This window comes from Panthera pardus, unplaced genomic scaffold, assembly GCF_024362965.1.
Source record: "Panthera pardus isolate Hobbes unplaced genomic scaffold, ASM2436296v1 HiC_scaffold_7, whole genome shotgun sequence".
Taxonomy (NCBI): domain Eukaryota; kingdom Metazoa; phylum Chordata; class Mammalia; order Carnivora; family Felidae; genus Panthera; species Panthera pardus.
The window spans coordinates 19,678,276-19,695,799 of record NW_026527002.1 but is presented as its reverse complement, the minus strand read 5'-3'; the positions used below and the strand labels follow the sequence as shown (position 1 = coordinate 19,695,799).

General features: G+C 41.9%; 1 protein-coding gene across 3 annotated transcripts in view; it reads left to right on the top strand.

Annotated features, from left to right (window-relative positions):
- The window catches only part of SLCO5A1 (solute carrier organic anion transporter family member 5A1), a 150,428-nt gene extending 134,103 nt beyond the window's left edge, over positions 1-16,325 (top strand). For 2 of the 3 annotated variants that reach the window (XM_019453234.2, XM_053896096.1), the window contains 4 exons: positions 2,899-3,058; positions 5,193-5,434; positions 7,601-7,665; positions 10,275-16,325. In XM_019453234.2, the coding sequence (XP_019308779.2) occupies positions 2,899-3,058; positions 5,193-5,434; positions 7,601-7,665; positions 10,275-10,744 (937 nt within the window). In that variant the 3' untranslated portion in view covers positions 10,745-16,325. The remainder of the gene's footprint in view (positions 1-2,898; positions 3,059-5,192; positions 5,435-7,600; positions 7,666-10,274) is intronic. The other variant, XR_008419882.1, reaches the window with a different exon arrangement.
- Positions 16,326-17,524: the final 1,199 nt, after the last annotated feature.

The following is a 17,524-nucleotide window of genomic DNA, read 5'->3' as shown; positions in this document are numbered from 1 at the left end:
AACCATGTTGGTATCTTTCCCTTTTTTGTGCCACTGTTGCCTTTTCCCCAATGACTTTTTTGTGAATACCCACTTCTTTTCACTGCTATTTATTTTTGTTGCCTGTCTTGATTTTCTGAGAGCTTTATTGTATCATTTCTTTGTTTCAGACACCGTGTTCTCATGAGAAAAGCAAACATACCCAGTGGTGACCTAGGAATGTGCCTCTGTTTCTGGAACTCAGGAAAGCTTGTGCTTGCTGTCATCAGGGGGTTTTAAGCATCTGTTTATATTCTCTCTAGATTCATTTTTCTCTCTTTTAGTTCTTGGGTGAGAGGAGGGTACAGAGGGAGAGGGAGAGAGAGAATCTTAAGCAGGTTCCATACCCAGCACGGAGCCTGATGCAGGACTGGATCTCGCAAACCGTGAGATCATGACCTGAGCCAAAATCAACAGTTGGATGCTTAACTGACTGAGCCACCCGGGCACCCCTAGCTTCCTTTCTCTTGAGTGGACATACCCATAAAAGAGAGGTGTTTGGGATCTGTGGTGGTCATAAATGAATATGGATCGTGATCTTCATAAGAAATTCTTTGTAACTTCTAAATAACAATAGTAGCAATTATATTGTATGGATTTGAAGCCTATTGTTTTTAGTGACTTAAGCATGCAAACATATAAAAACCCTTTTATCGGGTCATGGCTTGAAATGTCACTCTTGAGGAACTAGTGAAGACAGTGGCAAGGTACAGATCGGTTTTCAGATGTACCAGTTAAATGGCACTAATTAGCATCATAGTGAATCATTTGACCTCACTGGACATCTATGTCATTGTCTGTGGAATGTAGTAAGAGGTCTAGAATGGGCTTTCTCACCGTCACCCTCAGGACTACTAAGACTTGGGCAGGTTAATTTGTTACTGTGTGTGTGTGTGTGGAGGGGGTGTTGTTCTGTGTATTGTAGGATGTTTAGAAGCTTCCCTGGCCTCTGCCCACTAGATACCAGTGGCACTCCTGTAGTTATGACAAACAAAACTGTTGCCTAGAAAACAAAATTGCCCCTCAGGAGCATTACTGGCCTAGGACTGCATTTCCTGAAATATACAACAAAATGATAGGAATCCGCGAGTTTGTGGACATAATTGTCAGAGTCTTGTGACCAAATTTCTTCTGTGGAATGACATAAATGAAGAACAGAGTTTATTTTACATTTGCCTCTTTCGAAGAGTTTCTTGATAAGGTTTAAATACTGCCATGAATTTGTTCCTTCCTTTAAAATTTGAGGACTCAGTTATTAAAGTGTGAAAGAGGACACAGGAAAGAGCCCTTTGAACAAATAATGCCTTATGTCTATAGATTAACACAAATAGTTGGCGTGGGCTATGCTACTGGAGGGGTGGGTAGTCAACATAGGCATTAAAGGTAAGTTCTAGCATTAAGCAGACATTCCAAAATATTTGTTGAATGGATGGATGATGAATAGATGGATGGATGAATGATATAGATCTGCTATTTCTTTTTTTTTAAATTTTTTTAATGTTTATTTTATTTCTGAGGGAGAGAGAGAGAGACAGAGAGAGACAGAGTACAAGCGGGGGAGGGGCAGAGAGAGAGGGAGATAATCCAAAGCAGGCTCCAGGCTCTGAGCTGTCGGCACAGACCCCGAGGCGGGGCTCGAACTCACAAACTGTGAGATCATGACCTGAGTCGAAGTCGGACGCTTAACCAACTGAGAGCCACCCAGGCGCCCCTGGATCTGCTATTTCTAACTCATGTGGCTTTAGGAACAGTATTTCATCAGTAACAGAAAATGGTGGTCACGGGGGACCGGGGTGGCTTAGTCGGTTAAGCATCCGACTCTTGATATTGGTTCATGTCGTGATTTTGGGTCATGGGATAGAGCCCTGCATGGGATTCTCTCTCTCCCTCTCTCTCTGCCCCTCCCCCTTCAAAATAAATAAATAAATAAATAAATAAATAAATAAATATTTAAAAAATTGGTCTCAGAGAAGCCAAGGAAAGAGGTTGTTGAGTATAAGCACTACAGAGCCCCTTTCATTCTTCCATGAGCCCCTCCTGGGTACCTGCCTCTGCTCTTCCAAAGCATTTCTTTCTACTTCTCTCCCCAACCCTATATCCTGACTTGCCTTTTTTTTTTCCTTTTTATATTTGTTGCCTGAATTGATTGTATCAGAGCTTTTCGTATTGTATCGTTTCTTTGAATCAGACATCATAGCCTACGAGAAAACAAAACCCACCACGTTGACCGTGAATCCACATCTGGGCATCCTGAAGGAAGGACTGAATCGTTCTTCTCTGGCTGTGTGAATCAAGCTAGTGATAGGATTCCTGATCTTCTTTGGAAATCACTTCCGATTCATTTTCTAGAGTCCCATGTCTTTCTTAGATAATTTATTCCAGAACAATTAAAGTTTTTGGTCAAAGCAATCTGCGTCGACAACCCCGATGGATGCATTTTATGTTTGCGCCCTCCTAGTGATGTTGTTGATCTGGCACAGAGTTAAAGAAATTGAGGTCTGGATTTGTTAAAACGTAGAGCTTAGTGTCTACAGTAAGTCAGTAGTTAAACAAGGGTTAGAACTGCTGAGCCCAGATCTGTAGCACCAAGATCCAAGATGGAAGGTAGAATTGAGGCAAGATAGATAATTTGATACAAAAATAATGAATTTACAGCCCCAGAAGACTGAAACATTTTTCTTCATGCTTTGTTTAAAAGTCATAATAATTATCGAGGGTGGCTATTTCCAGTATTATAGCTTTGATTTATGGGAACTAGCTTCTCTAAAATTTATTTTATTTTATTACAAATATTACTTTATTACAAATTACTTAACATTGAGAACTTTTTCTTTAAACATTTTAGTAAATGTTGCTCATGACCTGCTTTTTTCTCTCTAGACCTTCTCTCACCATGCCTCACAGGAACCTGACAGGAAGCTGCAATGTTAATTGTGGTTGTAAAATACACGAGTATGAGCCAGTCTGTGGATCAGATGGAATTACATACTTTAACCCTTGTCTGGCTGGCTGTGTTAACAGCGGTAATCTTAGCACTGGGGTGAGTATATTTCCCAAGTTCCTGTACTGTTAATCCAACATCCTGTGACAGGGACGTGTTAGGACTCATATGCTAACACGTGGCTTTAGTCCCTCTTTTCAAGAAACTTCAAATAACCTCCAAAATACTTCCTGACGAAAACCCAGAGGAATGACAATTATGCAATGCTATCATTTTTTTTCCCAAGGACGATTGGAACATGTGGGTGTAGTGACTTGGTTTCATATCAGCCCTCTCCCACTTTACATTCTGTGCCAACTCAGTGAAACAGGATAAGGATGAATGCTGGGCTTCCCATTTATTACTCAGCCAGGGCCCTTGTGATGCATTTGAAGGTCAAGATGACCACATTTGGTGCCCATAGAAGAGGATAGGAGAGCACCTTCCCTGATCAGAGTCTGTGAAGACGCGTGATGGATTTTTCATAGACTATCAGTTCAAACTTTTTTCTTTTTTTTTTAACATTCAGAGTAAAGATATTTCTGTCAGTTCAAGAATAGGCTATTTTGAGAATTCCCTTCCCCGTGAATTATAAATAGGCTGTAATACTGTGGGAGGTTTTCATATTCTACTCAGTTCCTTACTGAGCCTGGTTTCATTCTTTGCTTAAGAACGGATTGTAGGAGGCTGCTTTAATCAAAAAGGTTAAGGTGCATTTGCCTGTACTGTGTAGGTGTTAAGGGATTATACTATTGACTGTATGTTTTGGGATCATCAGATTCGATTTCGGAGTTTTAAGCTATAGTGATAAATTGAGAAATCCTGTGGCTGGCTCCCCAGTATATAATTGGTGAGCTCCAGTGTGTAACCAAGTTGAAAGAGACAATGAGAAGTGTTCTCGGTGGCTAAGTCCTGGGAGTGAGCGAGTGAGTTCTCTAATGCACAGTCCTCATTCCTAAAAAGAGGCCAGCAGTCCCCAGAGCACAGAGGGCCAAACGGTGCCCCGTCCTCATATTTGTTGCTACTGCTTCTCTAAGTGGCTGAGAGGTGACAATGGCAGTGAGTTCAGCTTATGTTGCACGGTGAAAACAACATAACAGGCAGAAAGATTAATTGGCTGTTTTTATTTGAAATGGGTTTAAAAGAATTTTTTTCAACGTTTATTTGTTTTTGAGAAAGACAGGCAGAATGTGAGCAGGGGAGGGGTAGGGAGAGAGGGAGACACAGAATCTGAAGCAGGCTCCAGGCTCTGAGCTGTCAGCACAGAGCCCAATGCAGGGTGCGGGACTTGAACTCACGAACCGTGAGATCATGACCTGAGCCGAAGTCGGATGCTTAACTGACTGAGCCACTCAGGTGCCCCTACTTGAAATGGCTTTTTAGTTCCTTGAATTAGCTGGTTTCAAACGAAACAGCCGGCGGTATGTTCACTGGTACTGGCCCTGAGGTCATCACTATCACATCATGAAATCTCTGCCTTTATGTAACAAGTATTTACTTTGGGTCCTACGCCGTGTTCTGGCTTATGCTAGGTGCTCTGGTGGGCATAAATAAACATAAGGCTTGGTTCCTGTGTTCGGGGGGCTTCTCCAATCAGGGAGTCCACGAATTAAACAGCAGTTGAAGTAGCATATAATTGTGACCAAAAATGAGCATATGGAATGTGAATGCTATAGAACTGAGTGTCGAAAGCTACTAATAAAGGTTTAGGTTAAAAACAGTTTGACCAGCAGACATTGTTAGATGCACGCTTTGGATATTTACTGTTAGCAATGAGGATGTATTTTCTTTCTTCTTCTTTTTCTTCTTCTTCTTCTTCTTCTTCTTCTTCTTCTTCTTCTTCTTCCAATTTTTTTTTTTTTTTACTTTTTTTAATGTTTACTTATTTTTGAGAGACAGAGCGCGAGCAGGGGAGGGGCAGAGGGAGAGGGAGACACAGAATCCGAAGCTGGCTCCAGGCTCTGAGCTGTCAGCACAGACCCTGATGCGGGGCTCTAACCCATGAACCATAAGATCATGACCTGAGCCGAAGTCAAATGCTCAACCGACTGAGCCACCCAGGTGCCCCAATGAGGATGTATTTTCAATTAAATATGATGCATATTTAAATACGAGAGTTATTTTAGAGCTTTTAACCTTGTCTTGATTTTCCTATGCTTTTGTTGGCTTACAGTCGATCTTTGTTATCCCTCAGATAAGGAATTACACAGAATGCACGTGTGTCCAAAGCCGGCAGGTGATCACCCCGCCCACAGTGGGCCAGCGCAGTCAGCTTCGCGTCGTTATTGTCAAAACCTATCTCAACGAGAACGGCTATGCTGTGTCCGGGAAGTGTAAACGGGCCTGCAATACCCTTATCCCGTTCTTAATTTTCCTTTTCATAGTCACCTTCATCACAGCATGTGCCCAGCCATCAGCCATCATAGTAACACTCAGGTGAGAACCGCACTTGGCTCCCAGGTGGGTTGTACGCTCAGAATTTGCCAGAATACACGTTCCAGACTGGACTGGTGTGGTAAAGCGGAGCGGAAAGCAAAGGTAGATTGTGCAGGAAAGCATTCAGACGTTTGCTTGTTGAACTTAAGAGAAGTGTTTACCCAGGTCAGGAAGGGAGAGGAAGGTTGCAACATTTCGTACCCCAGAACGTTCTTTATTCCTATAGTTTGGTGAAACTTCTTGTGAGTGTCTTTTCTTCCTACAGTCTGTGCCCGATAAGGTTCAAGTTTCAGGAGCTGAAAGCTGTCACCATGTTAGCCACAAGAAGCCTGACTCCAGCGGGGGCAGGAAGTCATTTGGTGAAGTTGCTAAATCTCGCCCACGGCAAAGAATATTATCTCCAACCTTGTAGATAGTACCTCCGCGGTCAGTGACAGTTCATGCTGGGCCTGCAGTTCAAAATGCTGATTTCATGAGTTTTACTAGCATATACAGTTTGGGAGTTGAGGACAGACTGGGAGATGTCTCTTCTCAGTTGTTCATGCTGTGCTTTAATATATATACTGTTTGTGCTTTTTTTGTTTGTAAGGGAACACGGACGTTACTTTAATGGAAGTCCTATTCAGATCAGGGTGTTGGCATTTGCAGTAAAGGCTGCAGCAGGCAGAGAAGGACGGGGATGGTATGGGGAAGGAACACAGCCCAGCAGGTTTAGGGGGACGGGGTCAGGGAGGCAGTGCAGTGAAGGAGTGAGGAGGAGAGGGAATCCCGTCTCATTTTTCCTTCACCTCCTCCCTGGCTCCTCAGTACCCCACACTGCTGGGCACCTGGTGGCCACACCTGCTGGGACATCATTCCCTTGGGCTGTTTGCTGCTTAGTCTGCATATTTTGGCTTCTCTTCTATGGGATGCTGAGTTAGACATTTCCCAGCCAATTCATTCCTCAACTGTAAGATAACGGCACCCAGTGGGAAGGCCCATTGGTTTATTCACTCACTGCCTCCATCAGCAGATACTTATGGGGTAACAGCAGTGCGTGCCACTTTGGGGAAGTGGCTAGGGAACGACAAGGAAGATGGGGAAAAGATGGCAAGTGTACTAGTCCTTGGGAATTTGACATGCTATACCTAGAAGTCGATGCGTATGGGACAGAAAGGATGAGGTGCTTCAGCATTTAAAAGAAAATGAATCATTAATAATCTGATTCTTTGGACTTTAGTCCTGCAAGAGATGTTAAATAACCCAGAAATGGGCTGCCCATGTTATATTGCTCGAATGAGGCAGATCACCAGCTGGCTTTTAACCCAACACATCAGAAAAGGAGCCCTTTAATCTTTTCTAATTAGAAATCAATAGATTCCAATCTTCCTGCCATGTGGGAATTACTCGAGCATACATTTCAGGAAAGGAAGAAAAAAAAAATAATGTGGTGGGAGGGATTCATTCTTTTTCTAACATTTGATTTGCTTTTTTAATACCTTTTTTTTTTTTACTCTATTTCTTTCTTTAACTTTTTTCCTCTATACTTTTTCTTGAGAAAATATGGGAGTAACTTTCAGTCTACACACCTACCCTCTGGAAAGTGTAAGCAAATAGAAAAAAGGAATGCAGTAGGTAGGATAAAACACTATATGTGTTTTTTCACAGAACCGATTTTGGAAGCTCAGAGCTACTTCTGTACCTTAACCATGACCCTTTGGCCCTCTACCAGTATTTACACAGAAACAGAGGTCATCAGAGTTTCTTCGGGGTCTTCGCTGGGGAGAACTTATTCACAGATTTAGCTGTATCAGCAGTCTTGTTTGGCTGTTGTTAATAAATCCTAGTAAATAGGAGTGCCTGGGTGGCTCCATCGGTTAAGCGTCCGACTCTTGATTTTGGCTCAGGTCGTGATCCCAGGGTTGTGGGATTGAGCTCCGGGTTGGGCCCCATGCTGAGCGTGGAGCCTGCTTAGGATTCTCTTTCTCCCTTTCCCTCTGCCTCTCTCCCCAGCCTGCTCGCACTCACTCTTTGTCTCAAAAAAAAAAAAAAAAAAAAATCCTAGTAAATTAATGTTTTGGCACAGCAGCTCTTTGGTCCCCAGCTCTGCTCTAAGCGGGCTTGATGTGATGTTCGTTTTCTTGAGGCCAGTGTTTTAAAACATTTCTTTCTTTCCCTTCACCATAGGTCGGTAGAAGATGAGGAGAGACCTTTCGCGCTGGGGATGCAGTTTGTTCTATTGCGAACGCTTGGTATGTTCCTGAATTTCCGCACGTGCTTCTTAGTTCCTCTTTACAGATGGCAAATCCTCACTGTCCTTTAAAAATCGCAAGTCAATCATTTGTTACCATTAGTGGTAGCTAGGATTTTACAGGGCACGTCGTCTTTACTCTCTGATTTGAACTAGAAGCTACTCAGTTCTGTCGTTTGATGAAACAGAACAAAACTGACTTTAGAACAGTTTCTTTTTCACAATGAGCATAATAAACTCGGACTAAATTCCCCAGAAAATTTTGAACAGTAAGAAATATTGAACCAAGCAGTTGCAATGGACTCATGGTCTTGGCATTCTTGTCCCTTTATGCCTTTTTAACAGGAAAGTGATGGCACTCGTATTATTCGTGAACATTTTAATTCCTTACTTTTTTACAATAATTTTATTGGACTGGGCAAAAAGTATACCTGTCAAGTTTTCTGAGGAAAAGAAATGAAAAATTCTGAAAAGAACAAAGAGAGATTCCCAAATTGAAGAGAAGCTTGTTAGCGCTGTCCATATGTCACAGAGTCCACTGGCGCACGAAGAATATCGTCCTGATTTTGACAAACACCATATCACTCTGTGGTGTTTTGGGACGATGCATGGGAAATACTGTGTGAAATAGCCCACTCCCTGGATCAAAAGAAATGTATTTTTAATTGACTTCCTCATTATCAAGCATATTTTTTTCTTTTGTAAGTGGCAGCCTGTCAGTTTCTTCAGCTGTTACTTCCCCCAGTAATCAGTATCATTGTTCACAGGACCAAAAAAAAAAAAAAAGAAAAAAAAGTTTTTTTTAAATTTAAATGTTTAATTTCCATCTTGAAGGATAAAATAGTATCCCCTGACCCTTTGAAACATTAATCTTCTCCGGAACTCTCGATTTGTCATTATGTTGTGGTTGATAGCCACGTCTGAGGGTAAGGACTTTCCAGTGACCCTCAAAGGCCTCTAGTTGCATTGAATGGGTAGCTTGCATTTTGGTACCAATAAAACTTTGAAGGTCCCGTTTTTCAAAACCAACTGGTTAAAGGAAATTCTGACATCCTTTGATGTAGTTAAGAAGTTTGCCTTATACTTCTCGTGGGCAACTATAAAGTTGTTTTCAAAGAAGGAAATTTGTTGAGCAAAGAGTCAGTTAAATAGGAAAAGAAAAAAAAAAGTTCCTCCTTTTTGCTCCGCCAGAGGGATGTCACAGCGTCAGTAGCAAGTGGAAGGCATTTGGAACTGAATTTATAATTTAACCATCACTTAAGTTCTGCTGATTATGAAAAACTATAGTTGGGCCAACAACCGATTTCCATTTCCCCCGATTTCAAAGCAAAAAGAGAGTTTTAGGTATTTTAATAATGTTAAATTTTAATTGTAGTGATCAGATCTCATTTTAAATGAATACAACATATTTAAAGATACATCACGTGCAGCCTCCTGGGCTATTAGCTCACCATCTTCCCTTCCTTCTTCTCTCTTTTCTTCTTCCCTTTCTCCCTTGTTCCTTCCTATCACTTCCTTTTATAAACTCATATTGAGGATCCACGGGCTGCCCTGATAAGTCCTTGGGATACAAGGAATAAAAGGCATGCCCTCTGCCATCGAGGAGCTTATGGATGACAATTCTGCAAACAGTTTAAATGCTGCATCGTAGTTGATAAAATGGAGACGTATACAAAATTCAGTGTGAATATGGTGGCTCTGAGTAAGGAATTTAAAGGAAAGTAGATAATTACAAGGTGAACATTTGGAGACCGTGTGGTGAAGGAAGTGTCCCTGGGTAGACTTTCTCTCTCATGGTGGTAAAGAAATGTCTATCTCCTGGCCCAAACAATGAAGCTGTACTCATGATAGATGTTTCACAAGCTTCAGAGATGAATTTTATGCCTTAATTATTTCTATACCCCAAGTGCCTTTATACAGTTTGCCATTTGATGTGGTTTTTGACTTCTGGGGACACTGTTTTCCTCTTACTCTCCCTGTACCCGAGGATGAGAGCCCAACCCATAAAAACTAAGTGTACTGAATTTTAGTGGATAATAAAGGGTTTTAGTATGGCCTCTTGAGTATTTAATGACAGAATCTGAAAGATGCCTGGATGGCTCAGTCAGTTAGGCGTCCGACGTCGGCTCAGGTCATGATCTCACGGTTCGTGGGTTCGAGCCCCGTGTCGGGCTCTGTTCTGACAGCTCAGAGCCCGGAGCCCGCCTCAGATTCTGTGTCTCCTTCTCTCTCTGCCCTTTCCCTGCTCGTCTGTCTCTTTCTGTCTCAAAAATAAATAGAACATTAAATTTCTTTAATGACAATCTGATTGTTAAGTTAAAGAGGATTCTGTAACCGAACTTTTAGCAATAGACATTTTTACGGTCTTAAAAATCAGTAACGCTCTGACTGAGTTGCAAACCGGAAGATTTAAAGTATTTGTGACTTAGTGAACATTTCTATAATAAACATATTATGGTAAGATGTGACGTATTTGAAACAGTCGGGAGACACAAGAAAACCGCCCCGCTCCACTGGTTTTAGAGCAGAGAAGCACGTTGCTGATTTACAAATCGGTGGTCTCTTGCAAGACAGGCTAAATGTTCTTTCTCTTTTTCTCTACAACTCTAGCATACATTCCTACTCCAATTTACTTTGGAGCAGTCATTGACACCACCTGCATGCTCTGGCAACAGGAATGTGGGGTACAAGGCTCTTGCTGGGAGTACAATGTGACCTCGTTCCGTTTCGTCTATTTCGGTTTGGCCGCCGGCCTCAAATTTGTTGGCTTTATTTTCATTTTTCTGGCCTGGTACTCCATTAAATACAAGGAGGACGAGCTGCAGAGGCAGAGGTGGAGAGAGTTCCCTCTGAGCACCGTGAGCGAGATGGTGGGCCACTCGGACCGTGCCCACAAGGAGGCCCGGACTAGATCCTGCCCAGCTCTCGGCAGCCAGGGGGGGTTCTGCGAAGAGACTGGCCTGCGGAAAGGCGTCCACTGCACAGCACAGACCTACCCGGGGCCCTTCCCCGAAGCAATAAGCCCGGCCCCGGCCCCGGGGCTCGAGGAAAGCCCAACTGCCACGGAGCCTCCCTCCTGAAGCTTGAAAACGGAAGACTTTAGTTTTGTTGGTTGAGTCGAATATGGCAACTTGAGAAACACCCGTGCCTTCTTTTCTTTCTTTCTTTTTTTAACCTCTAAAGACACGATCCTCAGACCAACGAAACTCAGTATACACAGCCACTGTTGATTGAGGGCTGGATACCTCAACAAGACTGACAGCCTTCTCCCCCCCTTTTCTCCAAGAAGGAGGAGTTTAGATAGAGTTGTTACCATTTCTGCTATGTTAATTTAACGCTCATGTTCCGGTGTGGTATAAGGCTGAGAGGTGCCTGGTTGTAACAAAATCACGGGAAGCGTAATGGCGGAGCATATCACTAGCATACACTCCAAACCGAGGTGAGCTTGACCATGACTTCGCATTTACCAATCAAGGTTTTTAGATATGAACACCTACTGTGAGTCCCGCTACAAAGCACAAATGAATTTGCCTCAACTATGCAATTTTGATGGGGAAAATGTAAGTGCAGCATGTTACTTTTGCTTTCAGAGACTAAAAGCAGATACGTTTTTGAGAAGAGGACAAGAAACTTTCCCTAAAGTACTGTTAATAGCATTTTAAGCCATAGCAGAGTTATAAATCAGGTAGAATTTTTCAAATGCTTCAAAGGAATCATACGCATAGTGTGATAGAAGGAACTGCTACTTTCTTCCATAAGACACGTTCTCTGCCCCATTATAAGGTAAAGAGTCTGCTGGATCATAAATCTGAGAGCTTGAATAGAAACTCCAGTATTCTTTTTGCCAGGGGCTTTAAAACTAGTGTGCTAAACAATATGGCTAGAGATGAACTCGAGACGTATCATAAGGAGAGAAACTGATGGCTTTCTCCTCCAAAGAAAAATGCTACAGAAATCCTTTCGGCTCTTACGGGCCCACACAAGGGTAGTTAAGAACGGTAACCTTGACACTCAAAATAGTTGGAAAAAGAAATTCCACAAAGGTACAGTTGAGTCCCATCTGATCGTTTTAGTTATACGTCCAGAAGCCCGGCAAGTCTGCCCTGTTTTCTTTTTTATGCACAGAAAATTGCTATGGTTGCCCCCTGAAACTGAGTAGTTAAATCAGGAAAGCTACACCTGTGATATGAAAATCACTTTGAATACAGGAGGAGGGCGATCGGTGACCTGGGCCCAGAGTATGATCCTAAATAATGATCGGAAGTTAGTTAAAATCAGCTTGTCTGTCATCCTGAATTCTATTTTATCAGCGTTCGAATGATTTTACGCCTCCCTTTGATTCCTTCCTCCTGTAATCTTCCTGAAGCAATTCTGAGAGAGGATTTTTCTGTTCCTAAATGCACTGTGGATTCTTACCCATCGTCTTTTTCAGTTCCTCTCAGCACATCACTTTGACTTAGGCACCACACAGAATGCTTTCTACATGGTTCTTAAGGTAGATGCTTCCTGCCAGCACTACGGGCTGATAGCAAGTTAACTCTTGGGTTCTGGCGGCCCAGAAAAAGAATCCTGACAATCCAGATTTAGGAGGGACTGTGGTCCAAATACCAACATAATTGTGAGCAGTTTCTGCCAAGGAGCCTATGCTTATGTAGGGGCTGAGTTGGGAAATGATTTCCCTGGCTGGCTTACACTCTTCCACGGAGGGCAAGTGATTGACAGAATTGTCCCATGATTCAGGCTTTTGCCCTTCATCCTTGGCTGCACTGGTGGAGTTGTGCGAACGTTCCTGGGGCCAAGATTGTTTTCCCCTCTACCTAAGAATGGCATTGTCAGGTGGTTCTCTTGGTTGCACGCAGTTTGTGGACAGAGTTATCACTCTTAGACTGAATAATGTGTACAAGGGGGGAGCCGGTGGTCTCGGGTGACACGGACTTCCCTTTGAGCAGTCTCGTTGGCTGAGTCCTAAGTCCTAAGTTGCCTGGAATTGCACTGTTGTCTGTCAACCTTCGGTCAGTATAGCGTGTATCGAACGTCTTCAGAGAATGTTGCTGATTAACTTAGTGTCCGCTCTGGTGCTCCGGGGCTCCCGTTTACTCTCTGTGGGAGATCTTTGCTCCTTTAGAAGGGAAAGTTTCCTTTTGTGTTGGAGCTAAAGATACACAGGTTGGGGAGAGGCGGTGTTTTCTTAATTTTCCTCTAATTGCTAAGGAACTACATGGAGAGAATTTGGATGGGAGTAGCACTGGTTTTTTTTTTCCTTAAAGCCAAGATTGTATGATCCAACACTCTTAGAATCTGTTTCTTCTTGGTAGTATATTTTGAAAAGGAGCTGCTCTCCGAACTCCCAGGTGACAAGTGATAGACTTTTTGGGTACGACTCGAGAGCCCTCTCTCTCTACCTTGAACAGTCATCCAGTTCAGCAACCTCGACCAGGTGCCACTTCTCTATTGGGCACAATTTTAGCCAATTACCATCTGCCGCTCAGTGAAATTGTTAGGTTGACTAGGCCAGAATTCAAAGAAATTGGCCCAAATTATACACCACAATGTTAATATTGTACTTCCTCAAGTATGTGATACTTATAAATAGCAGGTGTATCATTAGTGTGTTGTTGGTAAGTGTAGAGTAAGTAGTGAAAATCATGGAAGACTGAAATTTTGAAATATGTACCAATTAAGAATTGTCCCCAAAATGCTTTGGGTCCCGGTAGCATCCTTGCAATATTGCATAATCAACTAAAGTGACTATTTTATAAATGGCACCATTTCATTGTAGATACGAGGTTCTTCTCTGCTTGCTACTTTATAGTTACGGCTTCTATTATAAGTTTAATTCCCACTTTCCATGAGCTTAGATTCTAATCGCCTGTTTTGGAAAAAGGTCACCTTGTTCTTTTATCAACTCTGTAGATTACTGTATTATTTGGCTTTAATATGCAAATATAATATCCATGAGTCTAGCCTATTAATTTAGAAACTCCCAGGGGGAGGGTGGGTGGTTGGAGCACATTTTTTTTTTCAGTTCTCTCCATTAGTATGAAATCCTTATCCTTTGTAGGTGGATTTAATTCTTGAAAATAGTCAGAAGTCATTCAGAATGAAGGTTGGGTGGGAAGGAGAGCACAGAAGAAACAAATGAGCTTTTGTTGAGTGTTGACCATTTCAGAGAATTCTGTCAGACACCTAATATACATCATTTATTTTAATACTCTTAATAACTTTGCAAGATAACTATTTTCATTCTGTGTTGTTGTTGTTTCTTTTTAAACAGATCATGAAAACTGAGACACAGAGAGGTAGAGACTTGTTTAGGATTCTAGAGAATGGCCAAGTCAGGGTTCAGAAGCAGCTTTCTGTCTCCACCACCTGCTTCTTATGTTTTATGATGCCCACAATAGCGTTGGTTAACAAAGACAAGTGCGGCTCTAATTTAGCGAGGTAAATCATTTCATTTTTTGATGTGTTACTGTTCCTGAAGAGTAGGGAAGTTATTATTTCTTTGTGTAAGATAGAAAACAAAAATCTGTAGGACACCTCAAAATTTAATGTTTAGCTCTTCAAGGTAAATTTATATTGATTTTTAGCGAAGTGTTATACTCAAAATTGTCACAACATACCTCACTTATTTATTTATGATTCATATTATAGAACAAATCCAATGTTGATGTTAGCATTGAGTCCCAGTAGAGTTTCTGGAATGAAACATGAGGAAATGTGGTTCAGAATTTTTGAATCTGAACTTTGGGGAACTTTAAGTGTATGCTCTTTCTTTCTTTCCTTCTCTTTAAGAATGTTAACATTTCCATTAATTTTTAGTGAATATGGGATTTGGGTTTCCTAATAAAAGTTTTCAACGAACGCATACGAAGTGTTACACAATGCTCCACGTTATACACCAGACAACTGACGGGATTGTTCCTGTTAGTGGCTGCCCTAACAAACGGGGAGCATGCGCTTGGAAATCAGAGAAGGAGGAAGTAATGGCAGTCTTACATTTTCACCAACTACCAGGAAAATTCTTCCTCGGTCTGCAATTCCAGCTTGCATTCTTCGGTGGGCTTGGAGCCAGAAAGTTTCTTTTTGGAACCTGTTTGGCATCAACCTAAGCGCACCAGAGAGCAGCTGTGTGGTTTGAATGGACCCGAAGCATTTGTGGAAATTCTCGGGTGTGCCCAGGAGCAGCAGGAGAGCCTGACTCGGGGTTGGGGGCGGGGCGGGGGGGGGGGGGGGAGAGCCAAGTATACTTTCCGTGTGTGTGGACTGAAAACATCCTAAATGGCACAGAAACATGAATATAAGTATTGATATAGGTGCATATGGAGTATTCTAAGTAGCAGATAGATACCAAAATACTGTATAATCCCAGAATTGCCTAGATGGCAGTCGGCTAATTCTGTTACACAGACCAGTAGGTAGCCTTTACACGTATTTGTATTTCCACTTTCCTGGCGTGGGAGGGAGTGCCATGGCTGGCCGCGAAGGTAGCAGCCTTGTGCACTTTATCTTTTCTGTTTTCTCTCCTTTTCTCACCGTCCAGGATGCTGCTGGCTGTATCCGCCCCAGACTTCCTGCTACATTGGAATCAGATCTGTGTATGTTTGAACGGGTTATTTTAAGCACTTCATTTTTACTCAGCCCTGCGAAGGGTCAAGTATGTTGAAAACCCTCCCTGGGTATTTGCTTTTGCAACATTAAAAAAAAACAAAACAAAAAACGCCTCGGTGCTAAAAGTATTTGATGCATGCTCACCACAAAATGTGCCGCTGAATTTACAGTATTTCACTGGTAAGGGACTGCATGTGCTTTGCTTTTGGAAATCTAGAGAGCTTCCCAGAACACAAGCATTCGTTACGCTCATTACTACAGTTAATCCGTGAACGTTACCCTGCAAAATGAAGAGTGTTAAGGGAAATACCTTTTCTACGGAAAACTCAGAGCTTTTGATATTTCTTTTAGCAAGAATAATAAGATGCTAAAAATAATTTCAGAGAGAGGGCAAAAATATTTCCCATAATCTTTTCTTATTTCTTCTCCAAAAAAACTGACACTCATGTAAAGTGTTTTTAATAATGGGTTTTGAAGGTGTTGTCTCTTTCTTGAATTCTATTACCTGTTAAAATCAGAGGAGAAGATATTGAAAACTAAAGTAATTGCAGGGACATATTAAACCAAAGGGGTGAACAAAAAAGAGTTTAAACTTTGTATCTAGAAACGAAAAATAAGAATAATTGATAAAACTTTATAGTGGGCATTTTTCTTAAAATACATACCTCTACCCCAAACCCCAAGTGTTAATTTAGAAGCACGAAACAGGCAGGTCAGCCTCTAACTCTTTAGTTCAAGGAGATGTAATACTGTGTCAAATAAACTGGCATTAGGATCCTAATGGAGCATGTGTTCAGTGTGTGTGTTTTGTGTGAAAGTGTGTTGGTGACGAAAGCCTGTTTTGAGTTGTTGCCTAAAGGAGTTTGATTTTGTGATTTTTAAAATGAGTATTTATTTGGAGACCTCTTAGGGTAATTTGACAGATGTATACTTTCCTTGTGTTTAATGAAATCTATTGTCAATGTACTAATAAACCTTGGTTTACAACATCTTGAATACTTGATCATTGAATATTAAGAAAAAAGTAAAGAAAATAAAGTGTGTGGACTGAAATTAGTCTCGGAGGTCTCTTCTGACGGGCAGCCGAGTTTTCTAAGGCATCTAAAACTTTTGGGTGAGAGGCGGAAGGAGGCAAAGGAACTACTGAAATAACAGTATGACTCATGGACTGAAGCACAAAGTGGTTATTTTTAGAACCTTGCCTTGAGCACTCCATAGGTGTGAAGCAGGGCAATTGATTTCCATTTCTCACTCAGTCACCCCTCCTGCACAGCTGAACCAAAAAGGGTCACAATGGCCCAAGACACAGGAGTTATTGCGGGGCGGGGGCAGGGGGAAGTGTGGGGAGGAGTGTGTGTGTCTGTGCTGCCTTCTGGATAAGCATTTACTTTCCTCCTTGGCTGTGTGCATTCATCACGCGAGCCATTTATACAAAAGGTGAAGAGTACCCTCTTCCCCAGTCTACCTTCTTTTCAACAATGTGTGCAATTTAGGCAATTTAGAGATTTCTCTTAAATTTCTTAAATGCCCCACACTTTGAAGGGAGAGGCAAAGCCTTTCTGGATATTGGGCTTTTTCGAAACAGACACACAAGAATGTTTCTCTTTAAGAAATGAGGCGAAAGGAAAGGTTATGAACGTGGCCACTCGTCTTTCTTGCATTAGCCCCAGACTTGGTACAACCTCAGCATTTTAAAAGCTGTTAAAAAGCATCCAATTCTTTTTAAACTTGCCAGCTGAGCAGAGATGGCCTCTGTAGCTTTGGCGAAAGGGGGCCGAAAGACATATTTAATTGCACAAAGTCATTGGAAAGCAAGGAGATCAATATTTGCTGCTCACTTTTGTATTTAAATGTCAAAGTTTGATGCAGTTCCAACTTATAATAACAATATAAATCAGTAGAAAGCTAAAACCATTCTTTAGTCTTCTGGAATGGCTAAGATCCTAGGTACCGTAGAAAGAGGGAGCCTGCCACGGATCAAGTTGTTCTAGATGTGTTCTTGTCAAAATGGTAGTGCCGCTACTTTAGAAATCAATGAAGTGGCCACTTTGCCAGGGGCGGATCCTGGCTGGAAGTAAAGATGTCATTAGTTGCAGCTGAGTGACACCTAGTGGTCATTGTGGAAATCACATACTAATTTCCCTTCCGGTTCCTGGACTTGAGTTGTACGGGGCTTTTTGTGGCCAGATTCATATTAGGGTGGCAATGACATCTCCTCTTGTGCTGAAACCTATTAGTAATTGGATTGGTTC